The sequence below is a fragment of the Haliotis asinina genome, chromosome 10 (genome assembly GCF_037392515.1).
Source record: "Haliotis asinina isolate JCU_RB_2024 chromosome 10, JCU_Hal_asi_v2, whole genome shotgun sequence".
NCBI lineage: Eukaryota > Metazoa > Mollusca > Gastropoda > Lepetellida > Haliotidae > Haliotis > Haliotis asinina.
The window spans coordinates 1326751-1345601 of NC_090289.1; the positions used below are offsets into that span (position 1 = coordinate 1326751).

The following is an 18851-nucleotide window of genomic DNA, read 5'->3' on the forward strand; positions in this document are numbered from 1 at the left end:
GTGACGGCGAACACCCGAGTTCGTTTCCACCCATGGTACAATATGTGAAACCTCTTTCTGGTGACCCCGGACGTGATATTGCTGGAATATCGCTAATGGCCACGTGGTACCATGACCACTACCCGCTCCTTCCTCATGTGAATGAATGCTATAAGGCAGAGAGCATATGTGCTTATACCAAACAACAGTAACAGTACTGTCTTCTGTTCAATTTATCGACACTTCACGTTTTACTCGTCCTATTTTGTATGACACAATCAATTTATTTTGAACAAAATATATAATTGTGATGGCAGGATAAAAAAATATGAACCAATTGTCATCAAAATTCGGAAGAGAAATATAAACCATGTCAAGTTCCCCTTTTGACAAACCGTGCCTCGGATTTTATTGGACATATTGCATTATGCGGTGAACATTTTATTCTGAGCACATCCCATGAGACTTACAGTCACACATTTAACCTACGTACGTACCTACCTATCTACCTACCTACCTACCTACCTAGGGACCGTTCATTATTTATCACTTGGGGCATTCATTTTGTCCACAGAATATAGGGGGGATCAGCTGTTTTGTACAGATATTTTAGGGGAGGCAGATATTTTGTACATGGACAAAAGCTGTTGATATAACCCTTGATTTGCCAGTACCCAGATCGTGAAAAGCTCTACTCAACCTTAACGGAGAAACGTGTGTGTTGGAGTGCATCGTAACGTGGCACTGAGCCATGTGACATGACTTAAGCTTTCATTTCAATCGTCTACAGCTGAGATTGTGCCATGTCTGACGCCGCACTTCCCGCCACCGTTGCCGACGTCCCTACTCCATGTCTCCTGGTAGACATCGACAAGATAAAGAGGAACTGTCAGAGAATGCTTGACACAGCCAGGAACATGGGCGTGCAGCTAAGGCCGCACGTCAAGACTCACAAGACAATGTACGTAACACCACCATCTTACTTATATAGTCGGTATCCACCCTGTGCCATTGTCTGGCGACTCAGTACATTGTCAGTGCCTAAACGACAGTATTTCCTTTCTGTCCAGTCCGTCCTGCAATGTTAAAGACCTAAATGAGCCTTAAAGGCTAGATATATTCAGTCAGGACATTACCTTAAATGAAGTCTGGCCACATTGCAGCTCTCGACAACCGTGATACGAGTCACGGACAAGTGGCTTTATCAGTCGTCGCGGCAAGCAAGAGTTCAGTAAAGCATGACCCGCGGGTACTATTAAGAAGTAGGTTGTTTTCCCAAGGGCAGCCTCATGTCTTGGTAGTGTAACAGTCAGGGATGAATCCAAACAACAAAGAATATCTGCACTGATATTGTACTTGGCATTTGTATTGTCAAAAAAAGCCAATGCCAACGTGACAATATGATCATTCCTATTTGCAAGTAATACAGACCTGACGTATAATGTACCTTTTGTTTGACTAATTATTGACATAATATTAACTTGTCACGATTAGTTTCAGTTCCTCATGGAGTATGATACTCTACAATTACAGTCCATTACAGCCCAATCCGGAACATATCTCGTTTTACCTACATTTAACCCACAGGTGAAATTGATGAGCATGTGCAGAACTAATCGACTCTTATCAATTAGATCTCGGAGACAGTCGTGAGTAATTCCTAAAGTACATTTTAAAAAGAACTGGAAATATTTGAGAAACTCGTTCGCGAGGTATCGGAACTACTTACTTCAATGAAATTACACAGAAATGACGAATATTATATTTCCTATCCAATGATGTAAACTCAAGTTCAAATACTTGGGCGGTTAGAAAAGTAGTTATTGCTAAGTGTTGTCAGAAATGTCGTTAAGCGTTCAAAATACAGGGAATTCTATCTTACCCCGATAAAGGCCGCACTGAGCGACGATTTCTTTATTGGCATCTTTACGGGAAATGTGAGCAAGCAATATGCTGCCTGATACCGGAACGGCATATATATATATGAAATGGGTCTGTGCACATGTATAACGTCAGTAGTCGGTAGTATTCATTCTTCGCATTTTTATCTTCGTTTACGTTGTAGATTTCGTAATGAAATTATGAATTTTGTTTGGCCTGTTATATCGATGTCGCTAGCCATGTGTCCGTCGAACATGTGCCCGTACATAAACTGTTTCTGCATGCACTTTTCATGTACCCTTTTCATTTTTATAACACAACTTTACAAACGCATTCACGCAATACACCACAACCACGACACGATTCAAACATAGGAAATGTCGTAATGACAACTGCTGTCCAAATATATCGACATCACCTGCTGAGAACGCCTGTCAGCTTCTTGTTTTAGAGTGTATATTACCGTATATTCCACGACTTCGAAAATAGCTACCTCCCCAATTCCACACCAAAATTATGGATCACCCAAGACAGTGAAAACTCAATTTTTAAATTTGTTTATTAATTTCAGTCACGCTGACAGCACCTGTCAAGGGCTAGTTTCGATCGGCATCACTTTTCCACGGGTCCAAAAACCTATTGCAACATCTGCATATAGAAAGCGGGCATTTTTCCAAAATCATCCCTTTCCTTTCATATAGTGCAAGGCCAATAGTCTGACCTCTTCAAGCGAGTGTAAAGCATGTGATATTTTGAACTGCGCTTTCAAACAGGTGACTGAGCAGTGAACGACGGTGCAAATCATTGACATTACGTGGCCGGTGGATTTCCAGATTCACAATGTGAATAAAAATGTGCCATTTGTAACAGAATGTATCGGACGTTGGAGAACGAAGTAGTGACAACGTCTTGATGTTGCTTTCTACACTGTTATAAAAGTTTGTAAAACATTCAGCCATACAAACAGGAAGATACACTGATACTGACAGACATCTAAGGCTGTGTAGCTACTGCAAAAAGTATAATGTAAATGCCAGTGAGGATGAATATCATGTTTTGCTGGAATGCGCACTATACGCAGATATTAGAAAGAAATAACTTGACTACCAAGACAGGTGCCATTATCCTGGATTGTTGATACCCTGAACAACGTCACCCCGTCACAGATCTTGGTGATTCAGCTTCGAGAGCAGTAGGCTTTTTAACTCTCAAATTCAAATCCCATTAAATCAACGATTTTGTAAATTCTGTCCAAACTGTGTTGAAGATGAAACCCATTTTGTCCTCCACAGCTCCCATAAGAAGATATACGTAAAACGAAACTATCAACCTTCTTTAAATGACAACCATACCACTGACTAGAACAAGCGATAAGAATATATAACAATATGTTAATAGAGCGCTTAATATCCACCATAGAGATGCTCAGAGGTGCAGTGACAATAGTGGGAAGGAAACAGTTCATACACACTTAATACTCTGTATCTTTAAAGTTTCTTTAAAACGTGTATCAATCGATCGAAACAAAAAAATCTCCGTGGACATCAAATGGCTGTTGTTACCTTACTAGCCGTTGTACACGCTGTGCTGTTGGCCACATGAACCTCTATACGTAATAAAGGATCACAATGATTATTTATATTTCATTTCAAGGATACTTTAATATATATTTAAACGCTCTACAATGTATTTATCTATCATTTTTATAGATTAATAAAATCATTTATGCCATATTCCCATCTGTGTGAATGCATATATTATAATTCAGCATGACGGTTTATTTTCTTTTAAATGAAGAATTGGCTGACCACATTGTGCTTATATATAATGTATTTCTTATCGCTTCACAAATCCTAGTCTCTACCACTTCAAATATATTTTGTTTAGTTGTTTCTCATAACCCACTCTAAGTGGCGTTTGTACGTCATCTTTCAAATACTTCTTTAAGTTTTTTTTTACTTTGTCCAAATGGTGAGATGCTAGTAAAATGTCTCGTGTTGTACTGAAATGTACTCAGACTCCACGTCTCATCTCTTTAGAACGCTTTGAACAAAGATCGTTAATAATTAGTTTCGGAGGTGCTCAGCGCGTACCTTATCTAAACAATGTTTATTACCATTGATGACTTTGCTTTTTCAATATATATATTAAAATGTGTCGTCAACAGTTTTAAGTCAGTGGACAGATTGTAGAATACTATTGGATGCTGAACCTCTAGTACACGCTACAGTTGTTTTGTTCATTAAGAAATCCACTCATATTTGCTGGCATACTCGAGTGTAACAATCACATAAATGCATGGTTCAGAGAATTCTTGTTCAAGGATACCCAAGTGATATGAAATAGTATTTTAATGAAATCGTATTTTGAATTTGAACAGGGCATGTTAAAACTTGGTAAACAGCCTACACAATTATTTAGAATGTTAATACCTGGTAAACAGCCTACATAATTATTTAGCATGTTAAAACTTGGTGAACAGCCTACACAATTATGTGGCAAGGATAGCTGAAAGTGTTCTTGCTCCAGTAAGAGAAAACGATATGAAATCGTATTTTGCGGTTTATACCGGTTTCACTGTGATACACGATTTCCGGTCCCACATTGGAAGACGGTGACCAAACTAATGATGGCATAATCTTCACACGTATGCAGAGCGAAGTACTTCCAGTTTCTCAATTAAAAACACAAGTCATCATTGGCCCAAGGGAGTAACTAACAACGGGAAATAGCTATTACGTTAAAACCAGCTGTACTCCGAAGGTCTGTCGCGTGGTCATGGTTAGAGATGTCCACGGATTATATCTAAATCTGTTTAACAAATGTGGCATCGGTTTTATCATAGCCATTGTTTGACATAGAAAGTTGAAACGTCGATCCATTCAAATTAACTGACAGAAGACGGTTTTAAGTTAGGCACAACATGTCCAGTTATTCACCAATCACCAGTCATTACAGATGATTGTTATCTGTTTTCTGACATTTGCGAAGGACAACATAATGCTTCTTTCAAAGTTCCGATAAAGTGTTAGTTACATGTACAATGAAAGTAGCCTTACATTTCACGCAGAAATGGGCAGTTGTAAATAATGTATTATTTCCCTGTGCTCTACATAATTCACCTTATCCTTCAGTGAAGGCGCGGACATCGCCACGGCCGGCACCCGGAGGAAGATCGTTGTTTCCACCCTGAATGAAGCGGAATTCTTCGCTGCCAATGGCTACGATGACATTCTATATGGTTTCCCGATATCGAAGGAAAAAATCCCAAGGTGAGATAACTAGCCTTAAAACCTATCCGGGGTCCATGTAGAGATCCTGTAGGACACAACTCGATGTGTCATTTTCTTGTTTCTATGGCCACAGGTGTCAGAGGCTGGCCAATCAGCTGTCCGAGTTCCACATCCTGTATGATAGCGCTGAAGCCATGCAGTGGGTACAAGACGCCCCGCTCAACCCTGGCAAGCAGTGGTCAGTGATCCTGAAGATTGACACGGGATATGGGCGAGGTGTGTGTCCAGTTGTTTAGGACAGAATAAACTATAGGGAACACAAAGTACTACGTGTACTTAGTTTGGTAATGAGTTTCTCATGCTATTCTGGACAACACTTATCTACATATATAGCAGCCATTTGATGAATCTGGTGTTATTTAGGACTCATTTATTAAATCGCCGATGGTTAGAGTTTTTGATGAGACGGCGTACTGCCAAACCACAGTGACAAGCAAGGCTCGGATTAAGATCCGTCTGAACTTCACATTTCGACTTAGTGATGTGGATTTTTTATTTTTTATATTCACTGGTGAAATGAAGGCGATGGCATTGGCGGCAACAACTCCAGTCTCTTCTCTACAGGTTTCAGTTATTCTGTTGAGATACTTTTTCAATGTTCTCAAACGTTTCAGCTGGAGTGTTGTGGGATAGTGATGACGTCGTCACCGTCGCTAAAGCTGCGGTTGATGCCGACAACGTCAGGTTCCGCGGCATCTACGCCCACTGTGGGGGTTCATACGACTGCAAGGGGGTGGAAGAACTGAAGGAGTTTGGCGCTATCAACACAGACAGAGTGACAACTGTAAGAGACAAGTAGGTATCTCTCTTAAAGAGGCATTCAGGGATCAACAAAACACCGGAGGGGATGAAACAACTCCACAGCTAGGATGAACTCATCTTGGTGCCCCATTTATCTGTCGCACGTATTTGTTGTTGTGCAGTCCAGTTGCGAATTTCCCTTGTCATGTGATATGACGTCTCTGTTAATATCCTCCAGGCTGCAGTCGGCGGGCATCGCCTGTGAGATAGTTGGGACGGGCTCCACCCCTTCCTGCAGTCATCCTGCAGACAATATGGCCGCCCTGACGGAGTTCCATCCGGGAACCTACTTCTTCTATGGTAGGGAATTCACTGTTTTCACTATAGGATGATACAAAAGGCATACAAACACAGAAATAGAGAATTTTAAGCCCCTCAACGTCCTACAGTTCCATCACATTTTGAAAAAGGTGTGCGGACAATTCCCCCTCGGAACAATTCCCTTCGTGATATTTGCCCATCTTGACATTTCCTCACCCCTGTTTTGTAATCAGAAGAATTGTAGTGCACTCTATTGGCGATGTAAACTTTGTGATTCCCCGTCTGTTGGGGACGAATTTCACTACCCTTTTAAACGTGAAGCTCTCCACGTTGTACATCCCAAAATATTTCTATGAATGGCCGAATCTGTTTAAACGGCTATTCTCAATCAAGACAACAAAACATTTGAAAAACCTCGCTAAATTTCTAAACGCCTTGTGAAATATAATGCAAGTGTAACGAATTGTGATAATAATAATTTGTCTAACTTATCTGGTATCCGCCATCTTACTTGTGTGTTTATGTTAAATTGTATATCATTATATTCTCATGTACCTCCGTGGATGGGTTTTTAGAGAACAAAAATGTTCTGTTCTGTTCTGTTCTGTAGTGCAAAAATTGCAACAGGATTAATTAATCTGTGCATTATGTGTATTCACTTGTTAGGGGCGATGGGATTAACTAATCTGTGCGTTATGTGTATTCACTTGTTAGGGGCGATGGGATTAAGTTAAGGACGCACTAAAACGTTTTACAGCAATTTGAGAAAGATGGATTTTGTGCATTTTTCTTAACATTCTCCTAGATTACTTTCTCCAAGATCAAATGAGATTTAGAAATATGTATAAATATTCTGGTAAAATACTGTGAGATCACAAATTCTAAAATGGACTTCATTCCAAATAACTGTGGAGGTCTGAATGTCTGTTTCGAGAGGTATATGTAAACTATGCGCTAAACTAGGAAAACAACAACTTGTATCAGATGGGAGTGTTCCAACAGGATGGCCTTTGGCGGTAAAACGTCTGTAAGCTCTAACATGGCCCGCAATGAAATCCGGTCAACATCTTAACTATATTAATACAAAATATATGTCGCACGTATAAAACACGACCACTGCCCTGGTGTCCCATTTGTTTATTTGGCATGCACAAACGCGAGCGAGCCATAAACCTGTTATGAAATCACATTCCGGGCTGCCACTGCCAGCATGGTGTGTGACAGGTACGTGGCACATGCAGTTTTCATACCACCCGATCCCGCAAGTGCACAGACGGCTGGAGCAGCATGTGCCAGATCTCAGGATGAACCTGCCACAGCCAGCTCATCTGTATGGCAACCTGTTAGGGGCAAAAATTGTGAAATGTGCCAGGGGTGCCGTGCTACACATTGTATAAACAATTAAAACTGTGACGTATACAGTCTTGGCCTGTGTTTGTTCATTATTTGTGATGGGTGTGGGGAATTGTCCCATTGGTTACAAAACAGGTGTGGGGAACTGTCCCATTGGTTACAAAACAGGAGTGGGGAAATGTCATCTGGGGAATTGTCTCAGTAGGGAATTGTCCTGATGGGGATAGGTCCTACACTCTTTAAAAAGTACTGAAATGTGTGGATCGGCGCTTCCTGCAGTGAAAGATGTGTTATTTGGGAGATGATTTTATTTTGAACAACAGGTATTTTCTGATGAACTATTTGAATAATGTGAATTTGCGACAACACGTTCAAGCATGCGAAAGAATGTCAAGCAGTCAGAACAGTTACTAGTATGCGTTCGTTCCGTTCATGTTGGCGAAAACATCTATTAATTGTCATGTATTGCTACATGTTTAACGCTTCTTGGGTGGACCATTGTTTCAGACAACGAGCAAGTGAGAATAGGGGCGTGCACCCTTGATGACGTGGCACTACGTGTAGCTACCCGTGTCATCAGCCACAAGCCCTCCAAGAAGCAGCTGGTGACCAACTGTGGCCACACAGCACTCTCGTACTGTGGGCAGAAAGAAGCCGGCGACGAGTTTTGTGTGGTGCAAGGCCACCCCAATCTAAGGTACAGTCAGTTATATGTCCCAGTCCCTGGGGGTGAAGATTTGGGGATACCTTGTCACGGTGAGTTAGTTACCTTACCACAGGCCGGCACTGTATGGTCAATAAATCAGTGACCAGCCTTGGTGTAGTGGGCACGGTCGCCTGTCGCGTCCTTCCCAAATGTATTGAATATGATGGTTGTTTGTTCCCCCGACTGGCGATTGGCAATATACGTTTGTACGTCGAGATCCTGAGACAGATATCTTTACGTAAAGCAAATTGGTATAAAACAAATAAATAGCACAACAAAACAAACACACAAACACCGCGTACCTTTCTGTGAGGAAGGGAAGCCTGTGACCAGCGGTCTACTTCTGACGTCATCCGTGGAGAGTCTCACTCCCTCTCTCCATTGCCTGTGGAGAGTTTGACTCCCTCTCTCCACTACCTAACGGAACCCGTGGATAGTCTGACTCCCTCTTTCTATTACCTGACGGAACCCGTGGAGAGTCTGACTCCCTCTCTCCATTACTTGACGGAACCCGTGGAGAGTATGACTCCCTCTCTCCATTGCCTGACGGAACCCGTGGAGAGTCTGACTCCCTCTCCCCATTGCCTGACGGAACCCGTGGAGAGTCTGACTCCCTCTCTCCATTACCCGATGGAACCCGTGGAGAGTCTGACTCCCTCTCTCCATTACTTGACGGAACCCGTGGAGAGTCTGACTCCCTCTCTCCATTACCTGACGGAACCTGTGGAGAGTCTGACTCCCTCTCTCCATTACCCGATGGAACCCGTGGAGAGTCTGACTCCCTCTCCCCATTACCTGACGGAACCCCAGACTCCCTCTCTCCATTACCTGACGGAACCCGTGGAGAGTCTGACTCCCTCTCCTCATTGCCTGATGGACCCCGTGGAGAGTCTGACTCCCTCTCCCCATTGCCTGACGGAACCTGTGGAGAGTCTGACTCCCTCTCTCCATTACCCGATGGAACCCGTGGAGAGTCTGACTCCCTCTCCCCATTACCTGACGGAACCCCAAACTCCCTCTCTCCACTACCTAACGGAACCCGTGGAGACTCTGACTCCCTCTCCTCATTGCCTGATGGACCCCGTGGAGAGTCTGACTCCCTCTCCCCAGTACCTGACGGAACCTGTGGAGAGTCTGACTCCCTCTCTCCATTACCCGATGGAACCCGTGGAGAGTCTGACTCCCTCTCCCCATTACCTGACGGAACCCCAGACTCCCTCTCTCCATTACCTAACGGAACCCGTGGAGAGTCTGACTCCCTCTCCTCATTGCTTGATGGACCCCGTGGAGAGTCTGACTCCCTCTCCCCATTACCTGACGGAACCCCAAACTCCCTCTCTCCACTACCCAACGGAACCCGTGGAGAGTCTGACTCCCTCTCCCCATTACCTGACGGAACCCCAGACTCCCTCTCTCCACTACCCAACGGAACCCGTGGAGAGTCTGACTCCCTCTTTTCATTGCCTGACGGAACCCGTGGAGAGTCTGACTCCCTCTCTCTATTACCTGACGGAACCCCAGACTCCCTCTCTCCACTACCTAATGGAACCCGTGGAGAGTCTGACTCCCTCTCTCCATTACCTGACGGAACCCGTGGAGAGTCTGACTCCCTCTCCCCATTACCTGACGGAGCCCCTGACTCCCTCTCTCCATTACCTGACGGAACCCGTGGAGAGTCTGACTCCCTCTCCCTATTACCTGACGGAACCCATGGAGAGTCTGACTCTCTCTCCCCATTACCTGACGGAACCCGTGGAGAGTCTGACTCCCTCTCTCCATTACCTGACGGAACCCGTGGAGAGTCTGACTCCCTCTCCCCATTACCTGACGGAACCCATGGAGAGTCTGACTCTCTCTCCCCATTACCTGACGTAACCCGTGGAGAGTATGACTCCCTCTCTCCATTACCTGACGGAACCCGTGGAGAGTCTGACTCCCTCTCCCCATTACCTGACGGAACCCCTGACTCCCTCTCTCCACTACCTGACGGAACCCGTGGAGAGCCTGACTCCCTCTCCCCATTGCCTGACGGAACCCGTGGAGAGTCTGACTCCCTCTCCCATTTACCTGACGGAACCCATGGAGAGTCTGACTCCCCTCTCCCCATTCATGACGGAACCCGTGGAGAGTCTGACTCCCTCTCCCCATTACCTGACGTAACCCGTGGAGAGTCTGACTCCATCTCTCCATTACCTGACGGAACCCGTGGAGAGAGTCTGACTCCCTCTCCCCATTACCTGCGCAATTCTAGTCTCGTGATTGCGTAATGGCATACTCCGTTGTCACGGTCATTGATTTACAATGCTATGCATGTACAGTGATATTTCTTATTGGGGGTGTAAGAAAAATTACTCTGGTAGATGGGTAAATGCTAATTTTTTAAAGAAATTGTTCCCTGTTTTTCAAACCGTTTCGAAGGTGCATATTGATATGTATATGGACCTGTGCCCTTCATGCATAATAAAGATGATGATGATGATGATGATTTACCTCGGTCTTTCGGGTCACGTGGCGTCAAATAACTTTGTGGTAATGGTCGAGTTGTCACAGATGTTGCAACAAGACATCTCTTACATGCCAAAAAGTCTGGCCCATGTGACATTTATGTGAGGTACTTGTGTATTTTGAAAGTATGCTATGATGGTAGCACATTCTGTCTGTTTGGACAACACCAGTAATGTTTAGTTAATGCTGGTGTGTATGAGGTTGAAGTGAAGGGAAGACTCTTGTGTTCCAGACTGGTCAGGTTGTGTCAAGAACATGGCATGATCCAACCTGTCACGGGCGATATTGACTTCGATGACCACCCGCTAGGAACTATGCTCTATCTGTATCCGTACCAGGTAAGTGATGCAAACAGAACTGTGGCACCATTTGTCTGCGGTGTGTGTAATACCTCATATTCTTTTATGTATGATACATATATCGCCTCGAATAGCTGCAACATTGCTCAGGCGGCGTTTACCAATATTCACTAAATCACGTATCATATATATGCTGAGAATCAAAGCATTGTGAAGCCCATTTGATGAATATGTTTGTAGACCGACGTGGCTTTAAATCCACACATCAGCTCACATAACGAGGTTCCAAGTGAGAACTGACCTTGATGCACAGATATGGGTTAAACCCAATGAAACCGAGTGAAACCCAGCTACGCTAATAATTACGGTTCTCGTAAAGCAGCTTTACTGAATGAAGTATAGCCAGCCTTCTGTAAGTAATGGCCGTGGAAGTTTTTGCTGCATACATGACTGTCCTAGGTTAATATAATCCTTTCTTACTGTTTCCAACATGTTTAATCATTTACCAAGGAGTGGGCCACTACCATCAGTCCCTCCTGGATTCCGCGGCAAATTTTTAAGAGTTCCGCGGCAAATTTAAGCTAATTCTGCACCCTATTTTTCAATATTCTGCAAAGCTTTCTCCGGTTAAAACATTTAGGAAAAAGCAACAAACACATTACACAGATATAAAGTTAAGTCGACAGTACACATCACATCTTGAGTAAGTTTGATGACAAAGCATTCTCACCTTTTTCTGTGTTTGAGAAATTCAATTAAACACTCGCTGAAAGTAATTTCTCTCTCAGTCGTAACTTTGATGCAAACAACTAACGGTTTCATGCAAACAACAATGTTATACCTAACAGAAATCTGAAATAATTTCAATTTTCAAAATGATCGATTTTGAGAATGTAATTGCAGTGCCAAATTCATCTCATATTATTTGAAAGATGCCTAAAACTTGCTTTATAAACAAAGTATCTTTATTCATGATTATTTTGAAAATGTTGTCACAACAAATATGGCAGTGCTTTTTATGCGTAACCAATCCTACTTTTGACATTAACTCTGCTTTTCGTTTCGGCTGACAGTTAGTTTTCACTCAGGTTTTAAGATAAGCAAATTCCGCGGCAGAAAAGTGACAAATTCTGCACGGATTCTGTACGAAAAGGCGTTTTCCGCGGACCAGACGTGTTTTCTGCATGTAAAGTAAATTCCGCTATTTTTTCTGTAACCGCGGAATCGCGGAATCCAGAGGGACTGTACCATACACTACCGTTAACGATGTATAGTGCCTGTTGTTGTAACTCCACAAAATCTGAGATGCGATTCCATGTTTCAGTCGTGTGTGACAGCTGCCCACCACCCCGTGTATTATGTCCACTCTGGGGAGAAGATTGTGGGTATGTGGCGCCCCACCCGGGGGTGGTAATTAGCAGCAGCAGAGGAGATCACGGGTGTGTCGTCCTGACCGGGGTGGTAATTAGCAAGAATGATGGAGAAGATCAGGGGTGTGGATGAACAGATCAGACAATATTTACAATGTACCGGTCCGGTGAAACGTGCGGGAACAGTATGGGTCAGGATACACATTTATGGGTCAGGATGAGCCTGTGAACCATACACACTGAGACAAACTGTACTCAAAGAAATTAAAGTAAATGAGTTAATGACAATTCCCACTGTTTGTTATTAATATCTGTACCTGCCGGACATACAAGCCATGCAGGCATACACTGGGTAAACATCCATGATGTACATAGTATATCCCGGCCTAAGTTTGATGGCGGCTGGATATCCAGGTACACCTGTACGTTGTTGGATTAAAACACACGCCCTGTACTGCATACATGATTTCAAATTTTGTAGTGAAAAAAATATATCTACTCAGTATTTAGCCATGGTTCATCCCGCTACAGGATGTTAACAAAACCTCGAGATTGGCACTTTTGTGTATAAACAATATACCGGTTCCATGAAGACTGATGAAAAGTGATTCACACCTTCAAACAACGGCAGGGGGCACAGCGAGGTACCCCCAAAATGACCCACACCATGTAATATGCAAATACTTTCAAATTGTGAGAGTTTAAAATCACATTTTTAAACCCCTATAACCATGTAGAACAGTTCAGTTGGGTAAATATGTAACGAGATATTTTCCATAGGAAGCCAGTGATAAAATCATTTGAGAAGTGCCGTTTGTTTTGTCCCTCGCTTTTTAAGAATTCAACTGTTATGTACAAAAAAAACCTTCTTCACTGAAAGGGATAATATCTTTATAGGGAAACTAGTGGTGATGGGGACATGAGACTTGGATTCCAAGACCTGGGACCTGTGTCCTCTTCACTGACACCAGGTGAACTTGGAAATATCTATAACATTTTACTAGTGCTCATGAATACTCGTGGTTTATGTCACAGGTAATCAACCTAACAGATTACCTCACTACACATGTCGAGAGTAGCTGATCTCCATGAACTACTGAACTGCCTGAGAACACTGGTAATCAACCTAACAGATTACCTCACTACACATGTCGAGAGAAGCTGTTCTCCATGAACTACTGAACTGACTGAGAACACTGGTAATCAACCTAACAGATTACCTCACTACACATGTCGAGAGTAGCTGATCTCCATGAACTACTGAACTGCCTGAGAACACTGGTAATCAACCTAACAGATTACCTCACTACACATGTCGAGAGAAGCTGTTCTCCATGAACTACTGAACTGCCTGAGAACACTGGTAATCAACCTAACAGATTACCTCACTACACATGTCGAGAGTAGCTGTTCTCCATGAACTACTGAACTGCCTGAGAACACTGGTAATCAACTTAACAGATTACCTCACTACACATGTCGAGAGTAGCTGATCTCCATGAACTACTGAACTGCCTGAGAACACTGGTAATCAACTTAACAGATTACCTCACTACACATGTCGAGAGTAGCTGATCTCCATGAACTACTGAAACCGATTCCATTGCTAGTGATTAACAGAAGAGTAATATTTCACTGAAACATCAGAGATGACTGGCATCAGGTATCCACGGGGTCATACGGTAAGTCAATAGTAATAGGTAATAATTGATTTCTGCAGGTGTATAAGCAATAGATATATAAAATATGAGTCCAGATATTTCATGTACATGTATGTATATCTGCACAAGATTGTACACCTGAGCCACCACACCAACCAGTACCATTGTACACCTGAACCACACCAACCAGTACCATTATACACCTGAACCACCACACCAACCAGTACCTTTATACACCTGAACCACACAAACCAGTACCATGGTACACCTGAACCACACCAACCAGTACCATTATACACCTGAACCACACCAAACAGTACCATGGTACACCTGAAACCTGAACCACCACACCAACCAGTACCATTGTACACCTGAACCACCACACCAACCAGTACCATAATACACCTGAACCACACCAACCAGTACCATTGCACAACTAAACCACCACACCAACCAGTACCATAATGCACCTGAACCACACCAACCAGTACCTCTGTACACCTGAACCACCACACCAACCAGTACCATAATACACCTGAACCACACCAACCAGTACCTCTGTACACCTGAACCACCACACCAACCAGTACCATAATACACCTGAACCACACCAACCAGTACCTCTGTACACCTGAACCACCTGTCAAGATCACAATTATTATAATGTATACAGTAGATGTTGAGTGTTAAATTTGAAGGGTGATAAGTGTGGAGTGAGGACTTGTGAGCGAGGGCAGTGATGCAAGCGTTGAGCTATTGTTCGGATCTGAGGTGTGCAGTAGGAAAGACTATTGTATGTGGCTGGGTAGTAGGCTTGGGGTCAATCATGTAGCTTGGGGGGTATATAAGGTTTGATTTGAAGATTGTGAGTTGGCAACCAGTTGGAAAGTGTATGTGTGTGAGATTGGCTGTTTTCCCTATATATTCAGCTGGTGTGAGTATTATGATTTTGTGTTATCTTGTGATTGAATTGTTTGTATATGTATTGAAGTTTAGCTTTCACCTTATAATATGTAATATGTGCCATATTATTGTTGAAGTTTGGAATGTGAAAGAATTGTGATTTATAATGAAAGCATTTAGAATGTTCCTAAGCTAGTATGATGGGGTAATAATGATGTTCAGACAACAGTTATGTGTAAAGTACAGTGATTGTGTGGTATATTAAGTGCTGTAAAACAGCCCTGTAAACACATTTTGTATGTGTAAAACCCATAGGTTGTGTATGTGTAAAGATACCATGTACATGGTGTGCTTTTTGTATTCAGTGTCCGGGGTAGGTGTTACACCCCGTAAGGCTGTCTCGCCGATCGTGAGAGATCGATATGCCGCCTGTGTATAGCTGAACTGACCTGGGTGTCTGGGGAGCGTGCCGTGCCCCGCCAGTAAGGCTGCACCGTTTGATCATTAGGGATCAAAGTGACATGCCAACCAAGTGTGTGAAGAGTAACACGCAGGGGAAGGACCCCTAATATACCACCGATATCCTAAACTGTTTGAACCCCTACATATGGTGACAGGACAACAACATCGATTGTGATGGGAACAGTGAACCATAATAGACTGATTTGTGCTTTCAATGAATGGTTATTGTCGATTCCATCTTTAGTGTGAATAATATAAGTATATGATTTGTGCTGTATTTCCTTAAAGATATTTGTAGTGTTGTGATATTGTGAGTTGATGGGAGTGTTGGTATGACTGTATGTGTGTATATTTGAGTGAAGTATGATGGGCATGCGTGAGTATGCAGGGAAAGAGTACGAGGGTGTTTGATGAGGTGATAATGCAGGTGTGAAGGCAAACTTAGATGGTTTATTGTAAATCAGGTATATTTAGTTAATAAATGGCATTAACTTTTAAATCTGGGGTTTGGTTTTTACTCTAGTATGTGACATTTTGGTGGCAGCGGTGGGATGTAAAATCTTACCAACCACCAACCAATACCATAATACACCTGAACCACACCAACCAGTATCTCTGTACACCTGAACCACCACACCAACCAGTACCATAATACACCTGAACCACACCAACCAGTACCTCTGTACACCTGAACCACCACACCAACCAGTACCTTTATACACCTGAACCACACCAACCAGTACCATTGTACAACTAAACCACCACACCAACCAGTACCATAATACACCTGAACCACACCAACCAGTATCTCTGTACACCTGAACCACCACACCAACCAGTACTATAGTACACCTGAACCACACCAACCAGTACCTCTGTACACCTGAACCACCACACCAACCAGTACCATAATACACCTGAACCACACCAACCAGTACCATTGTACAACTAAACCACCACACCAACCAGTACCATAATACACCTGAACCACACCAACCAGTATCTCTGTACACCTGAACCACCACACCAACCAGTACTATAGTACACCTGAACCACACCAACCAGTACCATTGTACACCTGAACCACCACACCAACCAGTACCATAATACACCTGAACCACACCAATCCGTAGGCCTACCATCGTACACGTGAGGAGCCGTTGAACGGCGGAAGATCTTGGAGTTTTAGCGAGAAGAAATATCTGGACTCATTTTATTATACACCAGGTGGCACCAGGCATCAATAAGACGGTGGTGACTTTGTTCGTGAAATGGTGTTTACTGTAGCAAAAAGTCATGTCTTATCTTGGCTTCAAATACAGAGATAATCAAGCTCACAGCCATCAAGGTGATTCCAGCCTCAAACTGGATTTTGTTATGGTGACATACCTTTGAACAGTCTGCTTCCAACCTACAGTATCAAGTATAACAGTAAATTCCAGGACAAGTAACGTCATATGTTTACAATCTTGAATTTTCTGACGTCATGTTTACGTATCATGTGACCTTATGTCACCTATAAATGGATCTGTTGATCGGGGCGGCAGTATGACTTTGACAGGCTAGATGGGGTTCCAGGGCTATGTCACAGCTAAATTCTCATGTTCGCTTTTTTATTGCATACCTTTTATTGATTAACATGGAGTTCTATGAACACTTGGTCTGCTGTCGACTTATCTGGCAGTAGATAAGTGATTTTTAGAGGGGTATTTTCAATTTAGTTCACAGCCAAATTTCGTTTGACAGTTTCGAGAATCCGACAATCGATCCGGATTCATTCCTACGGAATATCCCTGATCGTATGATTCAAGTATACAGTTTACGGATACAGATACGCACACAGTTCCATTGAATTTTATATGAGATAAATATCGTTTTATGTCGGTTTTTCATGCTGCCAATCTATATCACCTGGGATGTATCAGAACAAAACATTTCAAGAAAACGTTTGCTCCTGTCAAGGAGACAGTCAGTGCAATCTGCATACTGTGAAACTAAACACTCTGTATCGCCTACATGTAAGAGCGTTTATATCCTTTATATCCTTGCTTTCACGCACAAGCGTTCTCCCCGCCTACAACCCCTTCAAACTTCAAAGGTGGCCATTTTGCCATTTACAGTAATACAAGATTTAATAATATATTTATAAAAATACTTCAATCATTTCCTTTTGAGAGGCGCAAGACCAAAACCAGATACCTGTATAAATGTCCATAAAACAGAATCAAATGCTTTAGCAAAGTCAACTCTTACTAACATACCTGGAATAGTGAGCAATTCTGTGAAAACCAACGTCTCATAACCATTTCCTGTGTTGTCACTAATAATTTTGTTATCAGAATTTCTGCAATACAAGAAGCCATTTTGTAAACTACATTAAGCAAGGAAATGGGCCTCCATTGTGTAAGAAAACGCTTAGGTTGATTCCCTTAGGAATGGATAAGTCATCAATGCCGACAGCACTATTGATTGTCCGCAACCCAAAATAACCCAAAGCAATCCGAAACTTCTTGAAGAATTCTTCAGTAAACCCATCTGTACCGGGACTTTTGTTGTTGTTGTTGTTGTTGTTTTAAAATACTTGTCAGCGAGTTATTGTACCTTTCTAGCTCTGTCCAAGACAGGCAAATCCTTACATAACACATCACAAATGTCTAAATTAGACCCAGAGTCCTCGGTTCGTGAAAAGACTACTTTGTGTCGACTACTCGATACGAAATCCACCAGATTCCATTCATAGTCTTACTGACACAATTTCTGTTTTCTCAGTTACAAAAATACCTTTTTTATAGTCCAGCTCTTTTTTCTTAGCATCAAGAATTTCTACATCTTGAGAAGTTGAGACTGAGTTTTTAAATTTGCAGTTTGTTCAATCATGTCATGTTCTTTTTGGTGGTTCTTTTTCAATTTTTGTACTTTAAGCACAAATATTTCATATATTGTTCAGGTTAATTTCAGGTGAAAACGTTTTGAATTAAAACAGATAATGCATAACTGGATAATCAGAGTCTCAGCCCAAGGTGGAGAGGCTGCTTTGATCAAGTCGTTGCTTATTTCTAAACATACTTATCCTAGTTCAACTCTACCTAATCCTCATGGTATACAACATATGTCATATCTGGGATTTCACTTTCTTAGTACTCATGGTATATTTCTTAAAGAAGATAACCAAAAGGTTATTTAATTTGTATGGAATCAAAGACGTGACAGGATAAAGAGAGAAACAATGTGTAGACTACTTAAGGAGAGTGGACTGGGTATGATTAATATATTTGAATAATGTATGTCATATCTTTGAATGTGATGAGAAAGCTAGTTACTACAGATCCCAACTGGAAATATATTATAAGTGCTAGATGTTGTACCTGTAGTGAACG

General features: G+C 42.4%; 2 protein-coding genes across 2 annotated transcripts; one reads left to right on the forward strand and one right to left on the reverse strand.

Moving 5' to 3' along the window:
* Positions 1-775: 775 nt before the first annotated feature.
* On the forward strand, positions 776-12736 carry LOC137298232 (D-serine dehydratase-like). The gene is made up of 8 exons (XM_067830404.1): positions 776-940; positions 4995-5132; positions 5227-5369; positions 5768-5948; positions 6133-6254; positions 8076-8265; positions 11012-11117; positions 12403-12736. Exons 1-8 carry the CDS (start codon positions 783-785, stop codon positions 12490-12492), a joined length of 1128 nt encoding a protein of 375 aa, XP_067686505.1. The 5' UTR covers positions 776-782; the 3' UTR covers positions 12493-12736.
* Positions 12737-14304: 1568 nt separating this feature from the next.
* LOC137297795 (uncharacterized) lies at positions 14305-16962 on the reverse strand. Its single transcript, XM_067829743.1, has 4 exons — positions 16958-16962; positions 16153-16292; positions 14666-14749; positions 14305-14402 (listed from the first exon to the last, which is right to left on the reverse strand). The coding sequence occupies exons 1-4, from the start codon at positions 16960-16962 to the stop codon at positions 14305-14307; spliced, it is 327 nt and encodes a 108-aa protein (XP_067685844.1).
* Between the last annotated feature and the right edge of the window lie 1889 nt (positions 16963-18851).